Source organism: Sturnira hondurensis, unplaced genomic scaffold (genome assembly GCF_014824575.4).
Source record: "Sturnira hondurensis isolate 20B ecotype Veracruz unplaced genomic scaffold, ASM1482457v3 Scaffold0005220, whole genome shotgun sequence".
NCBI lineage: Eukaryota > Metazoa > Chordata > Mammalia > Chiroptera > Phyllostomidae > Sturnira > Sturnira hondurensis.
In genome coordinates, this window is record NW_028077851.1 from 1,704,760 (window position 1) to 1,729,408 (window position 24,649).

General features: G+C 41.4%; 1 protein-coding gene across 1 annotated transcript in view; it reads right to left on the bottom strand.

Annotated features, from left to right (window-relative positions):
• The window catches only part of PHEX (phosphate regulating endopeptidase X-linked), a 189,429-nt gene extending 165,175 nt beyond the window's left edge, over positions 1-24,254 (bottom strand). The window contains exons 1-3 of the mRNA XM_037046228.1: positions 23,052-24,254; positions 13,232-13,300; positions 5,580-5,741 (exon numbers count right to left, since the gene is read on the bottom strand). Coding sequence (XP_036902123.1) covers positions 5,580-5,741; positions 13,232-13,300; positions 23,052-23,169 — 349 coding nt within the window. The 5' untranslated portion in view covers positions 23,170-24,254. The remainder of the gene's footprint in view (positions 1-5,579; positions 5,742-13,231; positions 13,301-23,051) is intronic.
• Positions 24,255-24,649: the final 395 nt, after the last annotated feature.

A 24,649-nucleotide genomic window follows, 5' to 3' on the forward strand; every position in this document is an offset into this window, starting at 1 on the left:
TCAATATTTTTGAAAGCATGTGATATTTACAAAGGATAAGAGCAGACTAAAACTTAAGGATCTGATAGACATTGCTTTGTTAGTCTTAGAACTATCTTTGAGATAAAATGGAGGAGCAAAGGACAAATATTTATTGAGGGCCTACTGTATAAAAGGAACTGGACTGGGAAACTTGCATGGGTCATCTCCTTTAGGCCTCACAAACCCCATAAATTGGATATTCTTATGTCTATTTGAAAGATAACAAGACTTCAGCTAGCTGAGATAAGTAATTAGCCAAAAGACACAGAGGAGAAATGGAAGGAACTAGGATTCGAACCCAGTTCTGTGGCTTTAAAACTCATGCTCTGAGTAGCTTACAATGAGGAAAGAAATGTATAAACAACCCAAATGGCAACATAGGAACTGCTTAAATAAAGTGTAGTGAGTCCACACAAAGCAGTCATGGCAAATGATGCTACGGATCTGTTCTTATTGACATGAAAAAATGTTAACATGTAAACATCAAGTAAAAAGAGCAGATTATAAGAACAGAACATATTATGTAATCCCTTTTGAATTACACATTTAATTTTATATGTATATTTGCATTTAAAAATTATCATGGGGGTGATAGGATTTGAAGTATGTTTCTTCTTGTTATTTATTTATAGTTGGTGTACAATTAGCTTGTACTACTTGGATGGTTGAATGAATGGATAGATGGATGTGTAGATACATACTTGGATATAGAATATACAGATAAAGATAGAATTAAAAAATCTAGTGTTTAAAAAATAAGATTTGTTAGCACGTCTAATATTTGAAAAGCTCATTTATACACTTCAAGAATACTCATCTGCAACATTCTTGCAGAGTTCAGAAAAACACATCTATGAGTGTATCTGTATATAAATATCTATGTGCTTATAGTTATATTATTCTCTCACTATCTGCATATAAATGTACATATATAGACAGAGAATGATACAATATCACATACCTATAGAGAGAACAAAAGAATATTATGATAAAGCAAATACAGGAAAATGGTAATGATCAGAGAATTTGGGTAAAGTGTATATTGGAGTTCCTTGTGCTATTCTTTCAACTTTTCTGTAAATGTGAATTACTCAAAATTTAAAAGTTTAAAGAATCAGTATACATTTTACATTTCCAACACATAGGTAACCTGGTACAAGACGACACCAATTTAAAAAGTGACGCTACTCCACCATTTGGTCTCCTTATCCACACCTGAAGCAAGAGCCTGTGATCCACTTTTTTAATTCACCCTTTGCAGTCCTTGTCACAGAATAACTTGCAGTTTAGTTGGCTGTGCCTTTCTCAGAGCGCAGAAATATATGGAAGCCTCCCATTTTGTTTCACGAGGCCAGCACGATCTTGAGAACAGAATATGACAAGCCTAGCACACAAAAATCCATCAGCCAATATGAATCTTACATACGGACACAATATATAAAACAAATACTAGCTTATGCAAGTCCAGCAGTGCCTTAAAAGAAAAGAATAGGTAGGGTTTAGTTCAAGATTATAAGGTAAGTTCGGCAAAAGAAAATCTAGAGAAGTTAAAAGAGATACTCCATTTGAGCCTCTTGATAAATAGTGAAGAGAGCTTTTTCTTTAGCAACTCCTTCCTGCAAACTAAAACTAACAGAACATAGTAGAGAAGACTGCCTATTACAAACGAAAAAGAAATCCATTTGGGGGGAACACTAGAGACATTAACACCCATGCAAGGAATAAGGAAAACATACCCATTATCATTGCAATGATGATTCAACACTGTTCTGGAGGCTTCAGCCAATATAGTAAAGGGGAATTATAATTATTTCCTAATTTCATGATAACCTATCTAAAAAATGCCAAAGAAGCCACCAAAACCTATTGATCAAGAAGACAGTTTTAGTCAGATCCCATACAGCTATATCGGAGCTTTGTGCCAAACACGAGGAATTGGCAAACTTTTTCCATAAGGGTCAGAGAGTAAATATTTTAGGGTTTGTAGGCCACAAGAACTCTGAAGCAACTATTCAACTCTGCCATGCAACAGCAGCCACTAAAAATACATAAATGAATAGATACACCTGTCTTCCAATACAATTTTTAATGGTTCATTTTATTGTACTTCTCCATTACCGTTTACCTCCCCTATACCCTCTTCCATCTCCACCCACCCCCTGCCCCCAGCAATCACTGTTGTCCATGTCCATGAGTCCTTTTCCCTTCTTGTTCGATCCCTCCACTGGCCACACCCCCCCAAAGCTGTCAGCCTGCTATCTATGAGTCTGTCCATATTTTGGATAAAACAGCTATGGAACATTATGCAATGGAATATTATTTGGTTATAAAAAGGAAGAAAACAATTTACCCTTTGTGACAGCATGGATGGACCTGAAGAACATTATGCTATTGAAACAAGTCAGTCGGAGAAAGACAAATACCACATGATCTCACTCATATGTAGAATGAACTCATTGAACTAACAATACAACTTTATTTACAAAAACAGTCAATGGGCTGGATCTAGCCCAAAGGCCATAGTTTGCTGACCTCTACTTTATACCACAAAAAAAAAAAAAAAACCAGCTGGTGGAGAAAAGTTACCATGTCAAACAGCAAGAAAATAATATAAATAACTTTCAAAGGGCCAGTTCAGCTATATGCATCAAAAATTAAACTGTGGCCCTGACTGCTGTGGCTCAGTGAGTTGGGCATCATCCCACAAAGCAAAAGATTACCAGTTCGATTCCCAGTCCGGGTGCATGCCTGGGTTGTGGGCCAGGTCCCCGATTGGGGGCGCATGAGAGGTAGGCAATCAATGTTTCTCTCCCTCTCTTTCTCCCTCCCTTCCCTTCTCTTTAAAAATACATTAAATCTTTTTAAAAATTACACTGGGGGGGTGCAGGGCTGGGAATACAAGAAAGAAAACTGTACTTGAACAAAAGTTAAATAAATAAATAAATAAATAAATTGCATCCAAAAAAAAATTAAACTGTGAATACTCTTTCAACATAACAAGTCCGCTTCTGAGAATTTATACTAAGGATATATTTAGGAAAGGACATAAAAATGTGTACACATGGATATTTATTATCGTGTTGTTTGCAAAAAGAAAATATCTAATGACATAATCCATGTCTACAACAAATAGAGCAATTTAAAAAATATTTATTGATTTCAGATACAGGAAGAAAACAGAGAGAGAATGGGAGGGGAGGGAGACGGAAAGGGTGGAGGGAGAGAGAGAGAAAACACATCAATTTGTTCTTCCACTTATTCATGCATTCAACCATTACTTCTTCTATATGCCCTGACTGAGAATTAAAGCTGCAGCATTGGGAGATCAGGACAACTCTCTAACCAACTGAGCTACCCAGCTAGGGCTGAAATAGGCTGAAATACATCACTTTAAAAAATATTTTATTTCTTTATTTTTAGAGAGGGGAAGGGAGGGAGAGAAGAAAGAGAAACACCAATGTGAGGTTGCCTCTGGACTGCCCCCCACTGGGAACCTGGCCCACAACCCAGGCACATGCCCTGACTGGGAATCAAACCAGCGACCCTTTAGTTTGCAGGCCGGGGCTCAATGCACTGAGCCACACCAGCCTGGGCTGAAATACAGCATTTTTTTAAAATACATCATTTTTGAAGCAGGTGGCAGGAGAGTATGCATATCAGATAATTTTTAAGTATATGGGTATGCAATGAGGTTATACATATATGCTCACAAATGGGGAAAAAGCACAGAAAGATATGTACCCGTTTGCTTTCCACAGGTGGACGTACGGGTGACGTGCTTCTTACTTTATGCATGTTATTTTTGCTCTTTTCTATTTCTCTACTGAGCTTGGAAATGACATTTTTCATTTTTAAAAGAAGTCAGCAAACAAAAAAGAGAACCAGTGATGCTCTGAACAATTTACTCTTAGTTCTATGAATTTTAAAGAAGCCCATATACAATATCCTCCTCAAACAAAGCATATCGATAACAATTTTAATTTTTACATTAAGACATCTTCAAAAAGTTCTTTATATTACTGTAACTGCTTCATGCCCTGAAGATAGAAATCTTGCATTTTCCTATCCTTCAGTGATATCTCTGCAGGCATGACTGTGTGTGGATCCCTCACCCAGAAAAAACAACCAGAGAAGGGCAACGGGGAATAGGCAGGAATGGCAGGTGAAGGACCACGTGAGCTAATAATATCTTACAGGGAAATTAAGTACAGGTTAATTCATTCCTCGGAGTCCTATTTATGATTCCATTGTATGGGAATATCACCTGTTGGGCTGGGGTAAGACTCTGGCATTTTTGAAAATTGTCATTTATAATTTACAAAGACTAAGTTGGGCCTCTCGGCAGAAAATGCAGGTCCATAGGATTTTTATCTAGTTATGAAATTTAAGTACATATTTCCTTACAATTGACAGCAGGTATCTATTTTGCCCAGTTTCAGTTGTTATCATTCAAGTGTAAATTGATACACAATTAATTTTCATGTCCTTAAAATCTTGGGAAAGAAGAGGAGATGGGCAAGAAAAATGATGGTCCTTGTAACTTCTCAGAAATTCTTTGGAGGTGTGTCTGGACAGAAGTTATATGGTGTAATCCACAGTTACCAAACAGAGAAAAACTTTTTCCTTCTCAAAACAACCACCTTATCCAGCTTGTAAATTTACTAATTTCCCTCAGGGAGTGGCTTTGTCCAATAGTTCAGCATAAAAACTTGATCCACTGCAAACAGAAGATCTTCTAGTAAAATACGTTTTCAACGTCTGTAGTATGTGTGCACATACATATGCGAGTATGGGCACGCACACACATGGGAGTGTCATTGCTAAGAGACGCTGTGGGAGAAAAGACAGTCTCCCCAGAGCCAAATTAGAAGTTAACAGGAACAGTATGACAAACACAAGGTCATCCAGAGTTCTCAAAAGTGATGTCAAACAACGATGAGGTGTTAAGTATACTCTGGAAACCATCAAAACATAGGACACAATGAGCAAGTGGGAATGTGCGCTCTGAAAACAGGAGACAAATAAGTACGCTGATATAACATGTTTTCATTAACTATTCCTTTGCTCCCAATCTCAATCACACGCTATTTATCCTTTAGTAGCAGAAATTACTATTGTCAAACGTGAGCATAATGACCCACACTAAGCTTGTGTTGAGAATAAGGAGATTGGAATTCCACAACTTTCCTTTCTTTTTTAAAAAATATTTTAATTATTTATTTAGACAGAGGGGAAGGGAGGGAGAAAGAGAGGGAGAGAAACATCACTGTGCGGTTGCCTCTCATGTGTCCCCTAGTGGGGACCTGGCCTGCAACCCAGGCATGTGCCCTGCCGGGGAATCGAACTGGCGACCCTTTGCTTCACAGTCCCCTGCTCAATCCACTGAGCTACACCAGCCAGGGCCACAACTTTCCTTTCAATCTTCCATTTTTTAAATCTTGAACATAAATTCAGTATAGCTAAAAAGTGAACAGTCATGCTTCAAATCCAAAATTATGTTTTTCTTGTCAAATACCGCTCTCCGTAAATTGCATCTCCAAACCCCAGTAGAAACTTACCCTTCAACTTGAGGTCGACATTATGTCTCAGCCAAGGATAAACCCCATAGCTTGGCATATCTTCAGGAATTGGATTACTGTTTATCCAGCCATCACAAGCGAACCGGAAAAAATTATCACAAGGGTCCACAGACGGATTTACTTTACTCAAGATGGCAGCAGCTATTTAAAAAGAAAATCATGGGATTAATGACAATCACTGAATGTTGTGTACTGGCCTCTTCCAAATTAAACAATGCTTTCCTATCAACCAGTTCCCAAGCCTTGTCTTTTACATTTCCCCTTAAATGACTCCCTGAATCAATTTCACCATACCCAATTACCATATTCAGAGTGGGTTGGTTAAAAGTTTGCTATTATTGCTATTAGGTTTTGCAGGACCACTCCTAATAATCTTTGGGACATAGGACAGGCATACAAATGGAGTATATGCTGAATTATTTGCAAAGATGCATGTAACATTTCCTTCCAGCCCTCTCATCCTTCTGCAAGGTGACTTTGCCACTCTTCCCATCAAACAGTAGGAGCTATTCCCCCTGCCTTGACTCTGGACTGGCCTTGTGACTTCCTTTGACCAACGGAATGTGACAGACTAAATCTTAACAGGCCTGACACCCTCCATGTTAACTCCCTTTGACAGTGCCCAGAGAGGAGAAGGGAGGGAATTTCAGGGGAAAGGGGGAAGCGTTTGCAGGAATAAGGATAAAGGACACATGGGCAAAAACGAGGGCAGGGAGGTGGAAATGGGAGGGAGGTGGGGAGGGTTAAGGGAGGTGTGCTGAGGTGGGAGTAAAAGGCAGAAAACTGTACTTGAACAACAATTAAAATAAAATCAATCGATCAATCAATCGAACTCCCTTTGAATGGAGCCCTGAGACTGCCCTGGAGGAGGTGAGGCCACGTGAAGAGGAACCAAGCCAGCACCAAATGCCAGACTGAGGCCGTCATAGACCTTCTAGGCCAGGCAACCCTCCAGGTGAATGCAGCCCAGCAGAGGAACCCCCACTGAAACCACAAATCATGAGAAATATTAAATCACTCTTGTTTCAGGCCTCTAAAGTTGGTTTATTCCACAACAAAGGCTAACTGAAACAGAAGCCCACATGTCATATCTAAATATTTAAGAGATATATTTACAATACACATTCATAAAGACCTAGAAGGCCAGGTGTGAATCCTCAAGCCACTTGACATTCAGAGCAGCTCTCAGAGCAGTGAACTCACCTATGAGACCCACACAGTCCAGGAAAGGAGGCGTGGGAGTAGCTAGCAGGGAACTCTGGGCTGTAGAAGGCTGATGACTTGGCCCAATAGACTCCTTGACTGGGGAGGAGGGCAAAGTGGGGCCTTCTAAATGATGGACCGAAGGCAGAGGCCTTCCTCCCCAGGTCTAAGGGCGGAACTGAGTATTTGTGTAAAGTGAACAGAAAGCTACAACAGACTGATGTAGCATGTTTTTCCTCTTTCATAAGGCCACACACAATTACATGTGAAAGATCGTCAATAGGCAGGAAGTTTGTACAAATTTAAATGTTCCCATGAGCTAAAAAATGATCTTTCATTACAAAATGAGAAGGTTCTCAAATTCCTAACATTGAACTCCAACTCTCTCTTCTAACTGTCATACAATTGCTGGCTACCACTGTAGCGCTGAGATATACGCCAACTGATTTGTTTTCAATGAGAGCCAATATTTTAATGATATTGGAAAGATGACATTCTGGGTAGTTTTCTTACTCTAATTAATGTCAGAATACATTTCTATTCAAAGTAATGAAAACCCAATGAGTTTTCAACTAAATTTGAATAAATTGTCCCCAAAAGTATAATCTTCATAAATTTAGATACACATATTAGTTTGGTCACATATGTGGTTCCTCCAAGTTTAAAAGTAAGGTTAGATATTTCTCTTGCCTTGACTTTCTATGAAAAGTTCAAAGCGTTTTTTGTCTTCACTGAAGTAAACAATATACAAACCTCCTAACTTCTATAGGACTTCAAAATCCCTACCACTTTCAATCTCCCCCCCAAAAAAGGAACAAAGAAAAGAAATGGTTTAGAAGTCAGATAAATTTAAAATTGGCTTAATATTTTCATCTTTCAGAATGTGGTTGTCTCCAATTACATTTTTACTTACTGCTACTGTTTCGTAATAATTCAATATGCAAATACAGTATGCTAGGTCACATAAAATCTCCATTACAGTTTGTACTTATAGTTATACTGGCTGTGCAGCCACAGAATGAATATTCTATGTGACACCTCAGGGTCATTGATCATGCACGTTTCAGTCCCACACAGTATTTACACTCACACAAAGGAACCCTCGCACACATTTTTATTCACATAAGCACATTGTTTTCTGGATGCCTCTCAACCCTCAAATGTATCCCTCCCCATCTCCTCAGTATTCTTGCAGGTACCTAGAAAAACTGCAAGATCAGCTCTGACCTCAGCCCTGATATAAAGTAGAGGAATACATCACTCACACTGAATTTGGAAGTGAGCCCGCTGAACAGGAAAACTCTAGCTTCTGCCTCCCAATTCATCATTCACAATTCACAGCTGGGCACAGAGCTGCACTTTCAGAAGGGGAACTGTGACTTTAAATTGCAAGGGACCATAGCTATCAAGACACCAAAACTCCTTTCCCCTTACTCAGCTTCATGGAGAAAATTCAGAGAGTCTTGTTTTAATAAAAGAAATATGATGATGAAGGAAACCTGTTTTATGTATTCTCTCAAGTCACTGTATATAAGGTAAATTGTTACATGGTTTCCAACTAGTGTTTATGTAGTAGAGGGGGTGCTACACCCCATATCCCAGGCTGTTTATAAGTTTAATCAGGGCTGAAGAGAAAGGAGGAAGGTGTTAATAATAATAAATATTGGACATTTCCTCTATGCCAGAACTATGTTAGCCCTTTTCAGGCAGTATGACATCATCACAGACTCTGGAGCCAGACCACCCCGGTTTGAATGCCAGCAATACCATGCAATAGCTATGTAACCCCAGGCAGGTTACTTAATCTCTCTATGTCTTAGTTTTCTCATTTGTAAAACGGGGATCATAATAACACCCCATAGGATTTTCATAAAAATTAAATGAGTAAATACATGTAGAGTGCTTAGAACAGTGCCAGGAACACTGCCAAATAACACAGTTGCCAGGTACAATACAAGATAACTAATGAAATTTGAATTTCAGACAAACGACTACTTTTATAGTATAAATTCACACCAAATATTGCATGGGACACTTATGCAAAAAAAAGTAGTCATTGTATATCTGCAATTCAAATTTAACTGAGCATCCTGAATGCATGTGTGTAGCTAAATCTGGGAACCATGCATATAAATTTTCAGTATTACAGTTTCACAAACACTTAACTGAAACTTGAGGCCAGATATTTCAGAGCTCATAGATATTGAGATTTGAGAAAAGTAATACAGTGCATATAGCACAGATTATATAAGGCCTCCGGCAACATCTGGGGTGGCATTCCTAAAGCAAGCACATTAATAATTCTATGGGGACTATATATATATTCTCATAAAAAAAAAAAAAAACGAAGTCTAAAACAGCCTCACATAAGTCAACATCAGTTTTGCCGCCACAGGAGTTGTGGTCAGGTCCAGTCTTACCAAGAGTTACCATGCTTTCTGGGTTTGGGGTTAAGGATCTGGAATTGTAGACCTGGGATACTACACCCCCATCATTTTCTTCTGGCTTCACAACTAGCATGAGAGGTAAAAACTGTTATTCTCACTCTATGATTGTGAAACTGAGACTTTACATGGCTGTGATCATGTGGCATGTAAGTGGCCAAATCGTGCTAAAACCTAAGCCAGACTCTTTGCCCTTATCCAGCATTAGCATACCTGTTCCTTTCATTCTTCTCTTCGTTCTCCACTTCCTTTTTTAAGGATTTTATTTATTTATTTTTAGAGACAGGGAAGGGAATAAGAAAGAGAAGAGAGAAACATCAATGTGTGGTTGCCTTTGTAGTGCCCCCTACTGGGCACCTGGCCCCCAACCCAGGTATTTGCCCTGACTGGGAATCGAACCAGTGATCCTTTGGTTCCCAGCCTGCAGTCTACTGAGCTTCCCCAGCCAGGGCTCCACTTATTTTAAAAGAGGGGTTAAAATAGGAGGAAGTGGAAAAGGGGAGGAAAAGAGACATATATAGGAGACATCTTAGAAAGGGTCCACAAGCCAATCACTTTCTAGCACGCAGTGCCCACACACATGTGGCAACCATACATGCATGCATGCACACAGAGCATGTACAGGCATGCTAGCACACACAAGGCACCCATGCATGCACACATGCACAAGGCACAGATGCACGCACGTGGGACCATGCATGCATGCACTCCAACATATACAACACATTCAGGCACAGTGAAGGCAGGAACACAGTCAGCAAAAAGTGCCACGCAGGCATGCATGCACAAGACACTGACGCATGCGCAAGGCACATGGGCAGGCATACAAGCACTTACAAGGCCCCCATGCACACATGCACACACACACGCACAAGACACCCACACATGCGCATGGCACATAGGCAGGCACACAGGCACTTACAAAGCCCCCATGCATGCACGCATGCATGCACAAGGTGAGCATGCAGGGACGCTGGCCTGCACCAGGAGCCCACATACGCACACACTCAGGCAGGCACAAGGCATGCATGCCCAAGGTGCTCGTGCACATACACAGCATTGTTCCAGACCATCTTTTTGCCACGAATTGTGTAATGTGTAGTCTGCAGCTGTTTCTCAGAGCCCTGTGCATAGTGGGGCTTGCATTACACTAATGGACTATATCTGGCAAGTCTTTACAGAAACAGCAAAAAAAATTTTTTCAGTAGTAGAAAGCCAATCTCCAACATGAAAATTAAAAATAAGACAGCAAGGCAAAACACACTATCTGGCAATAGGTGAAGTATTATGTAAGTTTTCCTCTTGCCTCATTATGATTCATTATAAAAAGACAAAATTCATGAACTGAGTAGCCCTCTGTACGAAAGGTTGACTAAACTCAAATTGAAAATGTGTGCATTCAAAAATTTCATTTTCAGCCCTGGCTGGTGTAGCTCAGTGGATTGAACGTGGGCCTGCAAACCACACGATTGCAGTTCGATTCCCAGTCAGGGCACATGCCTGGGTTGCAGGCCAGTTCCCAGCAGGGGACTCACGACAGGCAACCATACATTGATATTTCTCTCCCTCTCTCCTTCCCTTCCCTCTAAGGATAAATAAAATCTTTTAAAAAATTCATTTTCACACATCTGCAAGAACCCTACCACAGCAAAAGCATGAGGTGACATAAAGTCTAAATCCCGGCCTCTGATAGTCCCACCTGGTGCCCCACCCTATTCTAGGTCATTCTCTCTCCTCTGGAGAAATCCCTAGGTCAGCAAAAGCTGGGAACAGGAAAGGGCCTGGGAATTATATCTTTCTTGCCCTTCAGGGACAAGATCAAGAAGCTGAAATCATTGCCTAATCACTAGATTCTAATAGATCTACTATTATGATAAAAAGAGCAAGACAGGGACAAGGATCAAAGAGAGGTATCTGGCATGGTCTTGTGGCACTAAGGGACAAATGCAGAGGAGCCAGACTTGAGCGTGAAGTCCAACAGCGCTGCTAACTCAGGATGTGACCCTGGGCGAGTTAGTTAGCTTCCACAAGCCTACATATTCTCATTTGTAAGTGAGCCTGGTGATAGCACTGACTTCATGGGGTTCTTACGTAGATTTTATAACATGGCACATGTAAGTCACTTAACACATTGCCTGATTAAAAATATATATCAATATATTGATAAGAATGGAACAAAAAACACTAATAGCATAGTTATCTACCCCATTACCTTTGCATAAGTCCTCAGTTTAAAAGCTCTTCCACCTAGGTAGCTCCCATCTCAATAAATGCCACAACCCACCCACCAGCAAAAATCTAAACATCACCGTGCTCTGCATCTTCTCACAGCCCGCATACAGTCTTTCAGCAAGTCCCCCATCTCCTAAGCCCTCTAGACTCCCTTTCCATCTCTTGAATTTAAGACAGCGCCACCTCTCACCTGGCTCACCAAAATAGCCTCCTGACCCAGCAACCTTGTCCATTTTTACTCCCTATAGTCTCTTCCCCATGCAGAAAGACTCTCAAAGAGTCTAGCTCTCCGAAGAGAGATCTTTTTAGATACTGATACATGAGACTTTCCAATCTGGCCATCCTGTCACTTGCTATCACATTATTCTATTTTAATATTTTTATTTTCTGCATAACATGTATCACCAGGTGATATTTTACCTGTGTACTGATTGCATTGTGTGTTTGTTAGTTAGTTTGTTAGTCTCGCTTCCCTTACCTGGTCATTCTGCTTTACTGCCGTACAGGCAGACCTCAGAGATACTGCAGGTTGGGATCTGGGGACCGCCGTTATAAAGTGAGTGGCACAATAAAGTGAGTCATAATCTTTTTGCTGGTGGAGGGTCTTACCTTCAATTTGTAAAAAAAAAAGCAACATCTGTGAGACACAATAAATTGAAGCTCAATAAAGTGAGGCATGCCTGCATTCCCAAAACCTAACTCAGTGCCTGGAGTGCAATAAATATTTAGTGAATTAACTCATTAATTTCTTTAAGGCCAACAGAAAAATTAAAGGGTCATGTGCTCAACCTATTTTTTGGCTTTCTCTTTGGAAAACACAGTAGTGTCACTGTCCACCTGAAGAATGGGGGTAGGGGCTGTAATCTGGGTCCTGCAAATCTAGGCCCTAACACTGGTTTATGGAGGAAATCTAATAGCTATAGACAACTTTAAGCACTCGGCTTCACTTGAGCGAACCCACTGCTATACGGCCTGATCACCTCAAGGCAAATTTAACTTGTAACATGAATTAGGAAGACCCAAAGGGATTCCACATTATAGTGGAATCATGAATTTACAGAGGGTCCCTGCTTAGCTGCAAACAATTCAGACCTACTAACCAGAAGATTCAGAAAGACTGCTTAAAATAAATAAGAATCTGTATGCAGTTGGGGCTACTGGCAGGTCAATGGTCTCTGTCTTTGGGCCTTAAGGGAGGCCATTCAGCCTTCCAAGTCCCTTCCTGATTTCCTTATACAGGAATACGTTGGGGTCTTCAGAGGGAGGTTTCTTTCTTTTTATTAAACTTAATTGGGGTGACATTGGTTAATAACATTATATAGGTTTGAAGTGTTTTTAATAGCACTTTGTTTTATTGCTCTTCACAGATGTTGCGTTTTTGGTTGGTTGGTTTGTTTGTTTGTTTTTACCAATTGAAGGCAAGACCCTCCACCAGCAAAAAGATTACTACTCACGTCTCGCAATACTCGCTTTATTGCGGTGGTCTGGAACTGAAACCGCAGTATCTCTGAGGGCTGCCTGTAATGACTCGGAATACCGCACAGCTGTTTTTTGCGAGGAAAAAGAAAACAGGAACCCTGCGCTCCACGACTTCACACCAAGACTTGAAAGTAAACTTAAAATTTCATCAAAATTGCATTTCGTACTTGGTAAACCTCAAGCAAACAGAATACTAAAAATACCACCTGTTTTCTCTTCCACTCCCCAAGGTACCATAATTATAACTTGACACAGGAGGGAAAACTGACTTACCAGCTTCGATGCATTCTGGCTTCAGGCAGTACTCCTGTTTAGCTTGGAGACTTAAGAAACCTTGACTCACTGAAAAAACAGACCAAAATAAAGAAATGACTGGCTTGAAGCAGACCACCATCAGGTAACCCACCATCAGGTAAACGCACCGTCAGGCACATATACAAGGCATTTGACATCAGTTCATGCTTCTCGGTACTGACACAGAATTCAAAAACCCATTGGGCTCAATATTATAGAATCAGACTCTGGTCACTAGCTGTGTAACCTTGGTGAGACTCTTGGTTGCTCTGAAACTCAGTTCTCTAGAACACAAGATGAGTGGGGACAATTGGACCAGTGCTTCCGTGAGCAATGGCAACAGCATCACCTGGGAGCTTGTTACAAATGCAAATTACTGAGCCCTGCAGACCTGAATCAGAAACGCTGGGATGGGGTCCACCATCTGCATTTTAACAAGCCCTCCAGGCTCACATTTGAGAACCAGTGGGCTAGGAAATCTCTAGTCTCTTCCATTTCCTATTATATGTGATGTAAGCCTCATAATTTTACTCTCCTTGTTTACAACTCCATTCTTGTTTTAGTGATGGGGAAATTGAAACTTATGTCATGTGGAGCAAATCCTGAGGGAAAGGAGGAAGCTGACACGTGGTATTTAAAGTTCTGGATCTTCTCTAAACCATCCTCATTGATAAGGCCCAGATGGAGCAGTAGGTAATATACAGGGTCTGGCAGAAGTAACACCTGCTTGAGTGTGATTGGTAGGGGAATAATACGGGTGTCATGATTTATAGTTTTAATTTGAACATGTCACCTAAAATGTCATATGGTGTGCTTGAGTGTGACATTGTTATGTTATGGAATTACATGCTTATAATTTTGCAATAAAAGATTTTGTAATTAAAAAGGGCGTTATTTGTGCCAGAACCCGTATATTGTATTTAACTCAATCATCTAGCAAGAGAGTCATTATCTGCTTGCCCCGTATCCCATATACCATCCTCCCTCCAAATGCAGCCTGGCTACCAGACAGATGCAGCTCCATGGACCAAGCTTCCAATGAATTCCACCAAGACAAAACAGAACAAAACCCAGCAAGATGGAAGCAGCTTTTCACCAATAGCTTAATTTCCCCCATCTGGTGCAACATTACCTAAATGGATTTCTGCAGGAGTACAGAACGGTGCCCCATTTGTAACCTCCAGGTAGCACCTGGGCCTTAGCAAATGTGAGTTTAGGTTTCAAAATATTTTTGGTAGTCAAGGAAGTTGTGGAGAAACCATCATCACTGTACTCTATGGGCAGAAATAAGGAATCATTCGGAGATGTGGCGGTGGGGAGATGGATGGTGGGGGCGGGAAGAAGGGGCAGCAAAGGCCTTTCCTGGCATCCCCAACTGAGAAGCAGGACCAGAAAGCGGGGCGGTACCTTCATTTCTGCTAGAGATGGAACACCTGCACATCACTTGCCAGGGAGGCGGTTTGTGTTACTTATTAACCTGCATTCTAAGAGGAACCGGCTTTTTCTTTATTCTTACCTCTGCTGCCATCCTCCAGAGAGCCTTTTACTTGCATTACATTATAGATTCAAAAAAACTGCCTATGGAAAATCTCAGGCCTATTTTAAGAAATAGTATCCTTGCACAAAGGTGTGTTTTGATTTCTTTAAAAGGCAAAGAAAAAAGTTAGGTAAAAATATATCTGTGCAGTGTGTAAAGATTAGTACTGAATATTTCAGTGTGCCTGGGTGGTGAAACCATGGAGGAAATTTTCCCTTCAGTCTACTTCCATCTGTTTACCAAATGTTCTTTAATGAGGATGTGTTATTTTTTTTATAATGGAGAAATGAACTATTTTAAATAATAATTTTATGATTCTGGACAATAATTTCTGGATACCAGCCTTGTTTAATTTTAGAAAAAAGATACTGAAATACTTAATTTGAAGGCTTACTACTTTCAAGGTATAAACTTAGAGTTAGAAAATAAATTGGTCATAAGAATGTAATGTACAGCATGGTGACTCTTGTTAATAACACTGTATTGCATATGTGAAAGTTGATAATAGAGTACATCTTAAAAGTTCTCATCACAAGAAAAAAGTATAGACTTCCGGCCAAGATGGAGGCATAGTTGGAAACACTGTGCCCCCTCCCACAACTAAATTTAAAGACAGCGAAGTTTTAGAAACAAAAACGCAGCCAAAACAGTGAAAATTGAACTGTACGGAAGTCCGACAACAACAAACCATTCAACCAGACCAGTCAGAGGGGTGGTGTCAGCGGCGAGCAGGGTCGGACTGGAAAGATCGTTCGGTCCCACCGACCCAGGAGCAGAGGCGGAGGCGGTTGGTGGATCCCAGGCGTGGGGCGGCGACGGGCAGACCCAGTGAGGGCGCAGGGCAGCTGGCTGACTGGGGCCACACATTCACGCGCAGATAAACCAAGCAAAGGAGCGAACAGTGAGACAGACCGCTCAGGCTAGGGCCCCAGTGACCGGAATTAGAGCCTGAAAGCACCAACTGGAAAGACTTTCTCGGGGGCCGGGAGAGGCTCCCAGGCCCACAGAGTTCGTTGGAGAGACCCATAGGGTCCTGGAGAGTACACGGGCCCACACACCCGGGAACCGGCACCAAAGGGGCCCAATTTGCTTGTGGGAAGCTGCAAAGGGGACAGAAATCTGAGAGGGAGCGGAGCAGAGCAAAGCGCCATTTTTTCCCTCTCTGACCCCACCCCCACATATAGCGTCACAACCCAGTGACTGGGTCGCCCTGCTCTGACAAACACCTAAGGCTCCGCCCCTCAAACATAACACGTGAAACCAAACCAAACATTATGACTCAAGAACAGCTCAAAGCCCCAGAGCCTCTAATTCTAAGTGACCAAGAAACAGCCAGCTTTTCAGATGCACAGTTCAAAATACTGGTAATCAGGATGCTCACAGAATTGGTTGATTTTAGCCAAAAATTAGAGGAACATATGAAGGCTAAACTGATTGAAATGAAGGGAAATGCACAGGAAACCAATAGTAATGGAAAGGAAACCGGGACTCAAATCAAGGGAGTGGACCAGAAGGAAGAAAGAAACAACCAAATAGAAAAGAAAGAAGAAACAAGAATTCAAAAAAATGAGGAGAAGCTTAGGAACCTCCAGGACATCTTTAAACATTCCAACATCCAAATTATAGGGGTATCAGAAGGGGAAGAGGAACAGCCACGAGTGGAAAACTTATTTGAACAAATAATGAAGGAGAACTTCCTCAGTCTGGCAAAGGAAATAGACTTCCAGGAAATCCAGGAAGCGCAGAGAGTCCCAAAGAAGTTGCATCCAAGAAGGAACACACCAAGGCACATCATAATTACATTAGCCAAGATTAAAATGAAGGAGAGAATCCTAGAAGCAGCAAGAGATAAGGGGACAGTCACCTACAAAGGAGCTCTCATCAGACTGTCAGCAGATTTCTCAAAAGAGACTTTACAGGCAAGAAGGGGCTGGAAAGAAGTATTCCAAGTCATGAAATCCAAAGACCTACAGCCAAGATTGCTCTATTCAGCAAAGCTTTCATTTATAATGGAAGGGCAGATAAAGTCAAGTTCAAGGAGTTCATCATCACCAAGCCCTTATTATAGGAAATGTTCAGGGGACTTATCTAAGAAACAGAAGATAAAAAATATGGACACTGAAAGGACACCAAACTCACAGTTGTTAACAACCACACCTAAAACAAAAGCAAACCAAGAGGACAGCTAGATCAGGAGTGGAAACATAGAAATGGAGATCACATGGAGGGTTAGCCACAGGGGAGTGGGAGGAGGAGAAGGGGAGAGAACGTACAGAGAATAAGTAGCATAGACGATGGTAGGTAGAAAACAGACAGGGGGAGGGCAGGAATACTATGGGAAATACAGAATCTAACGAACTTGTGACACATGGACATGAACGAAAGGGGGGGAATGGTCGGGGAGGGGTATGCAGAGTGGAAGGAAGTGAAAGGGGGGATAGGACAAATGTAATGACATAATCAATAAAATGTATTTTAAAAAAAGAAAAAGAAAAAAGTATATAACTATGTACAGTGATGGATCCAGTAGACATTGTAATCATTTTTGCAATATATCCCAATAACAAATCATTATACTAGGACTTCCGCCAAGATGGAGGCATAGGTGGAAACACTGTGCCTTCTCCCACAACCAAGTTTGAATAAAACAAAGGATTGGAGAAACAAAGACACAACCAAAGGACAGAAAATTGAATTATACGGAAGTCCGACTACATCTAACCATTCAACGGGGACGGTAAGAGGGGCGGAGCCAGCAGTGAGCGGGGTCGGGCAGGACAGGGCCCCCGACCCAGGCGCGCAGGCGGACGAGAACCAGCTGGGGTGCGGGGCAGACCGCGGGCGCATATTCGCGCACAGTGAGACAGACCACGCAGGCCCCAGGGGGCGAGGGCTGACGGCGGTGGCGCACTCGCGAGCAGTGGGACGAAACGCGTGGGCCAGGTGACGGCAGCAACTGCGGCACCGGTGAGGGCCGTGGCAGCAGGCGGCGGACAGGACGCCATAGTCCCTCTTTGACCCCGCCCCCACATACAGCGTCACAACCCAGCGACTTAGTTGCCCTTCGGCACCCGTGAGGGCCGGGGCGGCAGGCGGCAGACGGGACGCCAGAGTCCCTCTTTGGCCCCGCCCCCACATACAGCGTCACAACCCAGCGACTTAGTTTCCCTGCAATACCGGTGAGAGCCATTGTTGCTCTTTGACTCCGCCCCCACATACAACGACACAAACCAGCGATTTAGTTGCCCCGTTCTAGTGAACATTTTAGGGCTCTGATCCTGCTATGGAACAGGCAAGAACAACCCGAAAGATGGCACAAGAACTCAAAGTCCAAGAGCCAATAACTCTCAGCGACCAAGAAATTGCCAGCCTCTCAGAAGCACAATTCAGGACACTATTTATCAGGATGCTCACAGAACTGGTAGATTATAGTCACAAATTAGAGGAACAAAGTCACAAATTAGTGAAACAAAGTCACAAATTAGTGGAATATATGGCTAAACTAAATGAAAAGAAGGGAGATGCACAGGAAACCAATAGTGATGGAAAGGAAACTGGGACGCAAATCAAGGGGGTGGGCCAGAAGGAAGAACAAAACATCCCACCAGAAAGGAATGAAGAAATGAGAATTCAAAAAAATGAGGAGAGGCTTAGGAACCTCCAGGACATCTTGAAACGTTCCAACATCCGAATTATAGGGGTACCAGAAGGGGGAAAGAAACAGCCACGAGTGGAAAACATATTTGAACAAATAATAAAGGAGAACTTCCCCAGTCTGGCAAAGGAAATAGACTTCCAGGAAATCCAGGAAGCTCAGAGAGTGCCAAAGAAGTTGGACCCAAGAAGGAACACACCAAGGCACATCATAATTACATTAGCCAAGACCAAAATGAAGGAGAGAATCCTAGAAGCATCAAGGGATAAGGGGACAGTCACCTACAAAGGAGTACCCATCAGACTGTCAGCGGATTTCTCAAAAGAGACCTTCCAGGCAAGAAGGGGCTGGAAAGAAGTATTCCAAGTCATGAAATCCAAAGACCTACAGCCAAGAATGCTTTATCCAGCAAAACTTTCATTTAGAATGGAAGGACAGATAAAGTGCTTCTCAGATAAGGTCAAGTTCAAGGAGTTCATTATTACCAAGCCCTTATTATATGAAATGCTAAAGGGACTTATTTAAGAAAAAGAAGATGAAAAATATGAACAGTGAAAGGACAGCAAACTCACAGCTATTAACAACCACACCTAAAACAAAAGCAAACGAAGAGGACAGCTAGATCAGGAGTGGAACCATAGAAATGAAGAACACATGGAGGGTTAGAAACAGGGGAGTGGGAGGGGGAGAAGGGGGGAGAAGGCACAGAAAATAGCATAGATGGTAGGTAGAAAATAGGTAGTGGGGAGGGTGAGAATAGTGGGGGAAATATAGAATCCAAAGAACTTGAGACACGCGGTTATAAACTAAGGGGGGCAGAATGGTGGGGGAGGGAGGGTGCGGGTGGAAGGGATTGAAGGGGGGAATAGAACAACTGTAATGGTATAATCAATAAAATATATTAAAAAAAAAATAAATAAAGATAAATAAATAAAATCTTTAAAAAAAAAAAAAAAAAAAACAAATCATTATACTGTGCACCTGAAACTAATATTATCTGTCAATTATATCTCAATAAAATATTTAAAGATTTAGTCCTTTAATGGAAAATAATTCTTGACCCAAAACCTCTAAGGAAGCAGAACTAAACTCAAATATCTTTATCTGATGATGAGTAAAAGAAAGGTTTAGCCTGGCTGTTGTGGCTCAGTGGATTGAGTGCCAGCCTGAGGACCAAAGGCTTGCTGGTTTGATTCCCAGTCAGGGCACATGCCTGGGTTGTGGGCCAGGTCCCCAGATGTGAGAGTGCAAGAGGCAACTGATCGATGTTGCACGTTGATGTTTTTCTCCCTCCTTTCTACTCTCTCTAAAAATAAATAAAATCTTTTAGTTAAAGATTTAAATTAAATAAGATGGAAACAGACGCAACCCCTAAGGAAGAGCATTATATCCATGGCTGGAGCGGGGGCAGGGGGGGGGTGGGATTATTTTTAAGATCCTGCAAATAAATAAGGGTCAACAAGCCCAGGTAATGTGAAGGTGTATGTGAATGAAATAAGAGACAACAAAGAAAATCTTTTTCATACAGGAAATGAAAATGTTAGTTTTTAATGATTAGGAGCTTTTAGAAAACTTTAACAGCAGTTTGGTTTCTCATGTTAGAGTTCTCTATAGCCAGCAGAAATGACCTTGGAGCACAGTGGAGTCATCCACAGATGGAGAGCATGAGTGTGACCATAAGTGGGGTCAGCAAACATGGCCTGTGGGCCCAACCAGTCCACTGCCTGTTTCTGTATGGCCCACAAACTAAAAATGGTTCTTAACATTTTTAGTGATTGTTCCAAAATCAATTAAAATAGAATAACATTTTGGGACATGTAAAAGTGATCTGAACTTCAAATTTCAATGTCCAGAAATGAAACTGATTACTCGTAATCCCACCTCTCAAAAAAAAAGAAAGAAAAAGAAATCAAATTGTACCAGAACACCGCGGTGCCGTTTGCATATGTATTGTCAGTGGCTGTTTTTGTGCTACAACAGAGTTGAGTAGTTGCAAGAGAGACAGTATGGCCCGGAAAGCCAAAAACATTTACTATCTAGTCCTTTACAGAGAAAACTTTGCTAATCATTACATTTGAAAAACAGATCCTGGGGAGGATGGGTGGGGGAAGAGGGAGGAGGAGAAAGGAGACTTCAAGCTAATCTGGTTATAGGCATGTTGTTATACCTGACATCTTAACTCCTAGTGCTCTAAGTTCTCTGAGACAGCCCCAAGGCCCATGGCAATCCCTCTTACTGTAGAAGGACTCAAGTTCAGAAAAGAGATTACCCCAGAGCCTAAAACACAAACAGGTAAAGAGAAATGCTACAAATTGCAGACATGTGACCAAACTTGAACAGGCAGAAGAATATACGACAAAGTCAACCCGGAGGCACCTTGAAGAGAAGAGAACCTTAACTAGAATATTGTCGCCAAGAGCATTGCCTGACAGGTCCCAGGAGATTTTCAGACAAGAACTTTGCTGGGTGGAGGGTGGAAGGGGAGGGCAGAGCCTGTGGAATTAGGTAATGAAAAGGGTGGGGGAACAGAAGGAGTCTGAAATAGTGCAGAGATGTTTCACAAAATTATCATTTATTTTTAATTTGAGAGTATAAATATATTTGAAAGCAAAGCAAGTGTCTGAAGGTATGCATCCAAATGGATGCGGTCACCTGAAGCAATGCTTATCCAACTTGAATTTGGTGAAAATGCAGATTCTGAATCAGTAGGGCTGAGGTGGTGACAAGCAGGCTTGCAAGTGATGCTGATGCTGCTGGTCCACGGACCACACTTTGAGTAGCAAAGGTATAAAATGGGCACACCTAAGTTCATTAGAGCCCCTCTTAAAGATTCACGGTGAGAGCCAGGTTATTGGGCACACTGGAAAGTCATTTTTTTTTTCTGTTATATGCAGACTTCCTTACCCATAACAGCACTGACTGGCTTGGTGAATTCTCCTGTGCTCTAGAAACTTTAGAGATCATCCCAAAGAATCACATTCTCTCAAAGAACAAAGATTTGCTGCCATCAAGAATATTCCAGCCCTGGTTGGTGTAGCTCAGTGGATTGAGCTCGGGCCTGCAAACCGAAGGGCCGTCAGTTCGATTCCCAGTCAGGGCACGTGCCTGGGTTGCAGGCCAGGTCCCCAGTGGGGAACACATGGGAGGCAACCATACATTGATGTTTCTCTCCCACTCTTTCTCCTTCCCTTCCCCTTTCTCTACAAATAAATAAATCTTTTTTTAAAAAAAGAATATTCCAGCTAATATACTACAGCCTCAGAATGTAATCATAGCAATGGAATTCCAAAAAAGTTCAAGCCGCAGTAACATCATTAAAAAAGAGTACATACTGTAACATAAACAATCATCATTTGGATTTTTAGGTTGGGAGTGTTTTCAAAAATACAAATAGTGTAACTTTGCGGTCACGTCCCACCTGGTATACAGTGCCTTGGCACGCCCTTATCATTTTTCCTCCAGGTTTGAGTTTTTGGATAGGACACTTGCCTAAAACCCAGGTGCCAGGAAATCTCATATAACAGTTTACAAGAGCCACGAATTTGGTTGCAGGAGTAGGAGGTTTAACTGTACCAGAAAGCCATCAACCCATCTAATTCCCTTACATTTTCAGCCACAGATAACATGGAAAGATGGTTTGTTCATTTTAGCAGAGTTTTCAACCACACAACCCTAACTCTTTTAAACTTTAATTACTGGTTTTCCCCTGCCAAGATAAACACGGTCTCCTGCATCCTGTATATGCCAAGGAATGTTTCCAGGCATGCTCCATTTCAAACGGCACCTAGAATCTCCTAAGTATAGTGCTTGGTCCCACACAACTTTCAAACTAATGAAATTGTACAGGCCATATGAGAAAAGTACAAAGGCTGATTGTCAAGGGTTCAAAATGTCTACAGTCTTTCCAAGGTACCTCATTCTTTTTCATAGAATATGTTTTCATCATCGTATATTCTCCCTGGGTACCTTATTCTCACCAAGAGTTATTAAAATAATTGAATCACTATCCTTTTCAAATCTTGGAAGGAAACTTGTTTTCCTTCATATCAATTTCTAAATCTAATGGAAAGGTCAAGTTAAAATGTTATCCCACCAGAGTTTGGATTAGAAAGGAATTGAAGAATATCATTAACGGTGCATTTAAGAAATGAGTTTCTATTTTGTGAGTTAAATTTCATGATTCATCCAGGCAAAATTGACAAAAATCAAATGGAAAGAAATTCCACCACGGTTTTGATCACAGTGCAAGTCTTTCCTCACAAAATAAATGAAAGTATCTGACTATGAATTCATAAACACTCATTCTGCGAAATGTAATGCATAAAAACAATGTTTGCCCGGTGCAACTGAATCTTCCCACCACTCGAAGCCAGTTTATACCCACTTCGCATTCTACACTACGCACGGCGTACTTGCATGTATTTATTTATTTAGCCTTCTAAAGAAAAGGCTTCCTCTATTTGCATATTTAATAGAAACTAAGGATGCACCCCCTCCAACACAAGCAAACAGCCCTCCACCTGCATCCTGACAAGGTCTGACAGAATGAAGCACAAAGAGATTTCACTGCACTTGCCCAGTTCCCTGGCTTCCAGCGTCCCACTTACCTAGAAAGAGGACGGTGCCCAGCACCAGGGTGCTACCGATGAACACCACCAGGGCGATTCGAGTGCCTCTGTTGGCCACTTTCCCAGTCTCCATGCTGCTCCCCGTTTCTGCTTCCATCGGGAAGGATGTGGAGGCCACGCCAGAAAAGAGTCACCGTTTGTGGTTTGTTGGCTGGTCTCAAGAATCTGTTAGGTGTTGACATCCAAAGTACTCTTGCTCTTCTACTAATGGGCAGCTTTAAAAAGTCCCATCAGGAAATATCCCCTCGCTACCCCTTCTCAAATAGTTCTTCACAAATGAAGTAAAAGAAACTCAAAATATTGGTTGCCTTGGCTTTCCCCCTAACCAGACAAAACAAACACTGGTTGCTTTATCTTGGTGTGCTCCCCCCAGCAAAGTCCCTTTCAAACGATTGTTTGGCAGGCTCTTCTCTCAGGCGTTCCGGGTGTACATGTTTTACTGTGTTGCTGAACAGATGTTTTAGCTATTTAAATGTATAGTCACTTGGGGAGGAAAAAACAATTGTCTTTATCAAAACTGGATTCTCATCAAATGCCCCCTGACCATGATAAGTTAGGTGGCAAGGATTCTCCGGACCCACTTCAGATCACAAGGAATCACCTAATTCTTTTTGCAATAATCATTCTGCTTGCCTGAACTGTCTTCATCAAAGATATTCTTTCAGTGAGCAAGTTCCTTTTTAAAGCCTTCTAAGAGTTCCTGGGATATCCTGGAGCATTTTATTTTAGGAACTTTGTGTATGACAGCATGTGCCAAAAATCAGAGTCATCGTCCAGTGCAGTGCAAAGTAGCAATTAAGACAACCTACAGAGGCTGACGGTTTGGACTGGAACTTTTTATTTTAAGGAGGAAGGAAAAAAGCAAGACCTGTCTGCAGTGCTAAAATTGTACAAAAGACAGGTACGTTTTCAAATTAAGCATATTAGCAACCAAGAAAAAATACGGTAAGAGATTTTTGTGCCCTGCATGAATTGATGAGAAGTGTCCCCCATGTATTTTGTCCTCTAGTCCCACGGAGACACCGATTGGTTACTACATTGTTGTGTTTACATAAAGTACCCGTTTCGGCAGATTCCTCAGGATGAATGCAAAGGCAGTTGGTTTCACTGGAAAGACTGATTAATGGCTAGATCTTTGATTTCTTTTATTAAGCAAAAGTTTTAAGTTATAAAAATCTGCTTTCTTCCTGGGAAAGGGCAACTAATATTCCAATGCTTTAGAAATGATATACATTTTATAATCTGATTACAGAGATGGGCACAAGTAGGTTTACAGTTGTGAGTACACAAGAAACAGAATTTATTCTTGTATTACTTATTTATTAATTATTGTACTATCTATTATTAAGCTACTTTTCCCACCCCTGTATATAGATATCATTAATTCACAACACATTTATTACTTACCTGTTCTTGTTTTACTGGATGTCATAACAAAGTGGGACTGGGCAGTGGAGAATTCAGCTACATTTAAAAACCAACCAGTGGAGCATTTTTCTCATACAAAACTTGTGCCTATGGGCCTGGAGGTCACATCAGAGCTCAGTAGAGACTGATGAGCCTGGAATAATGTGGTC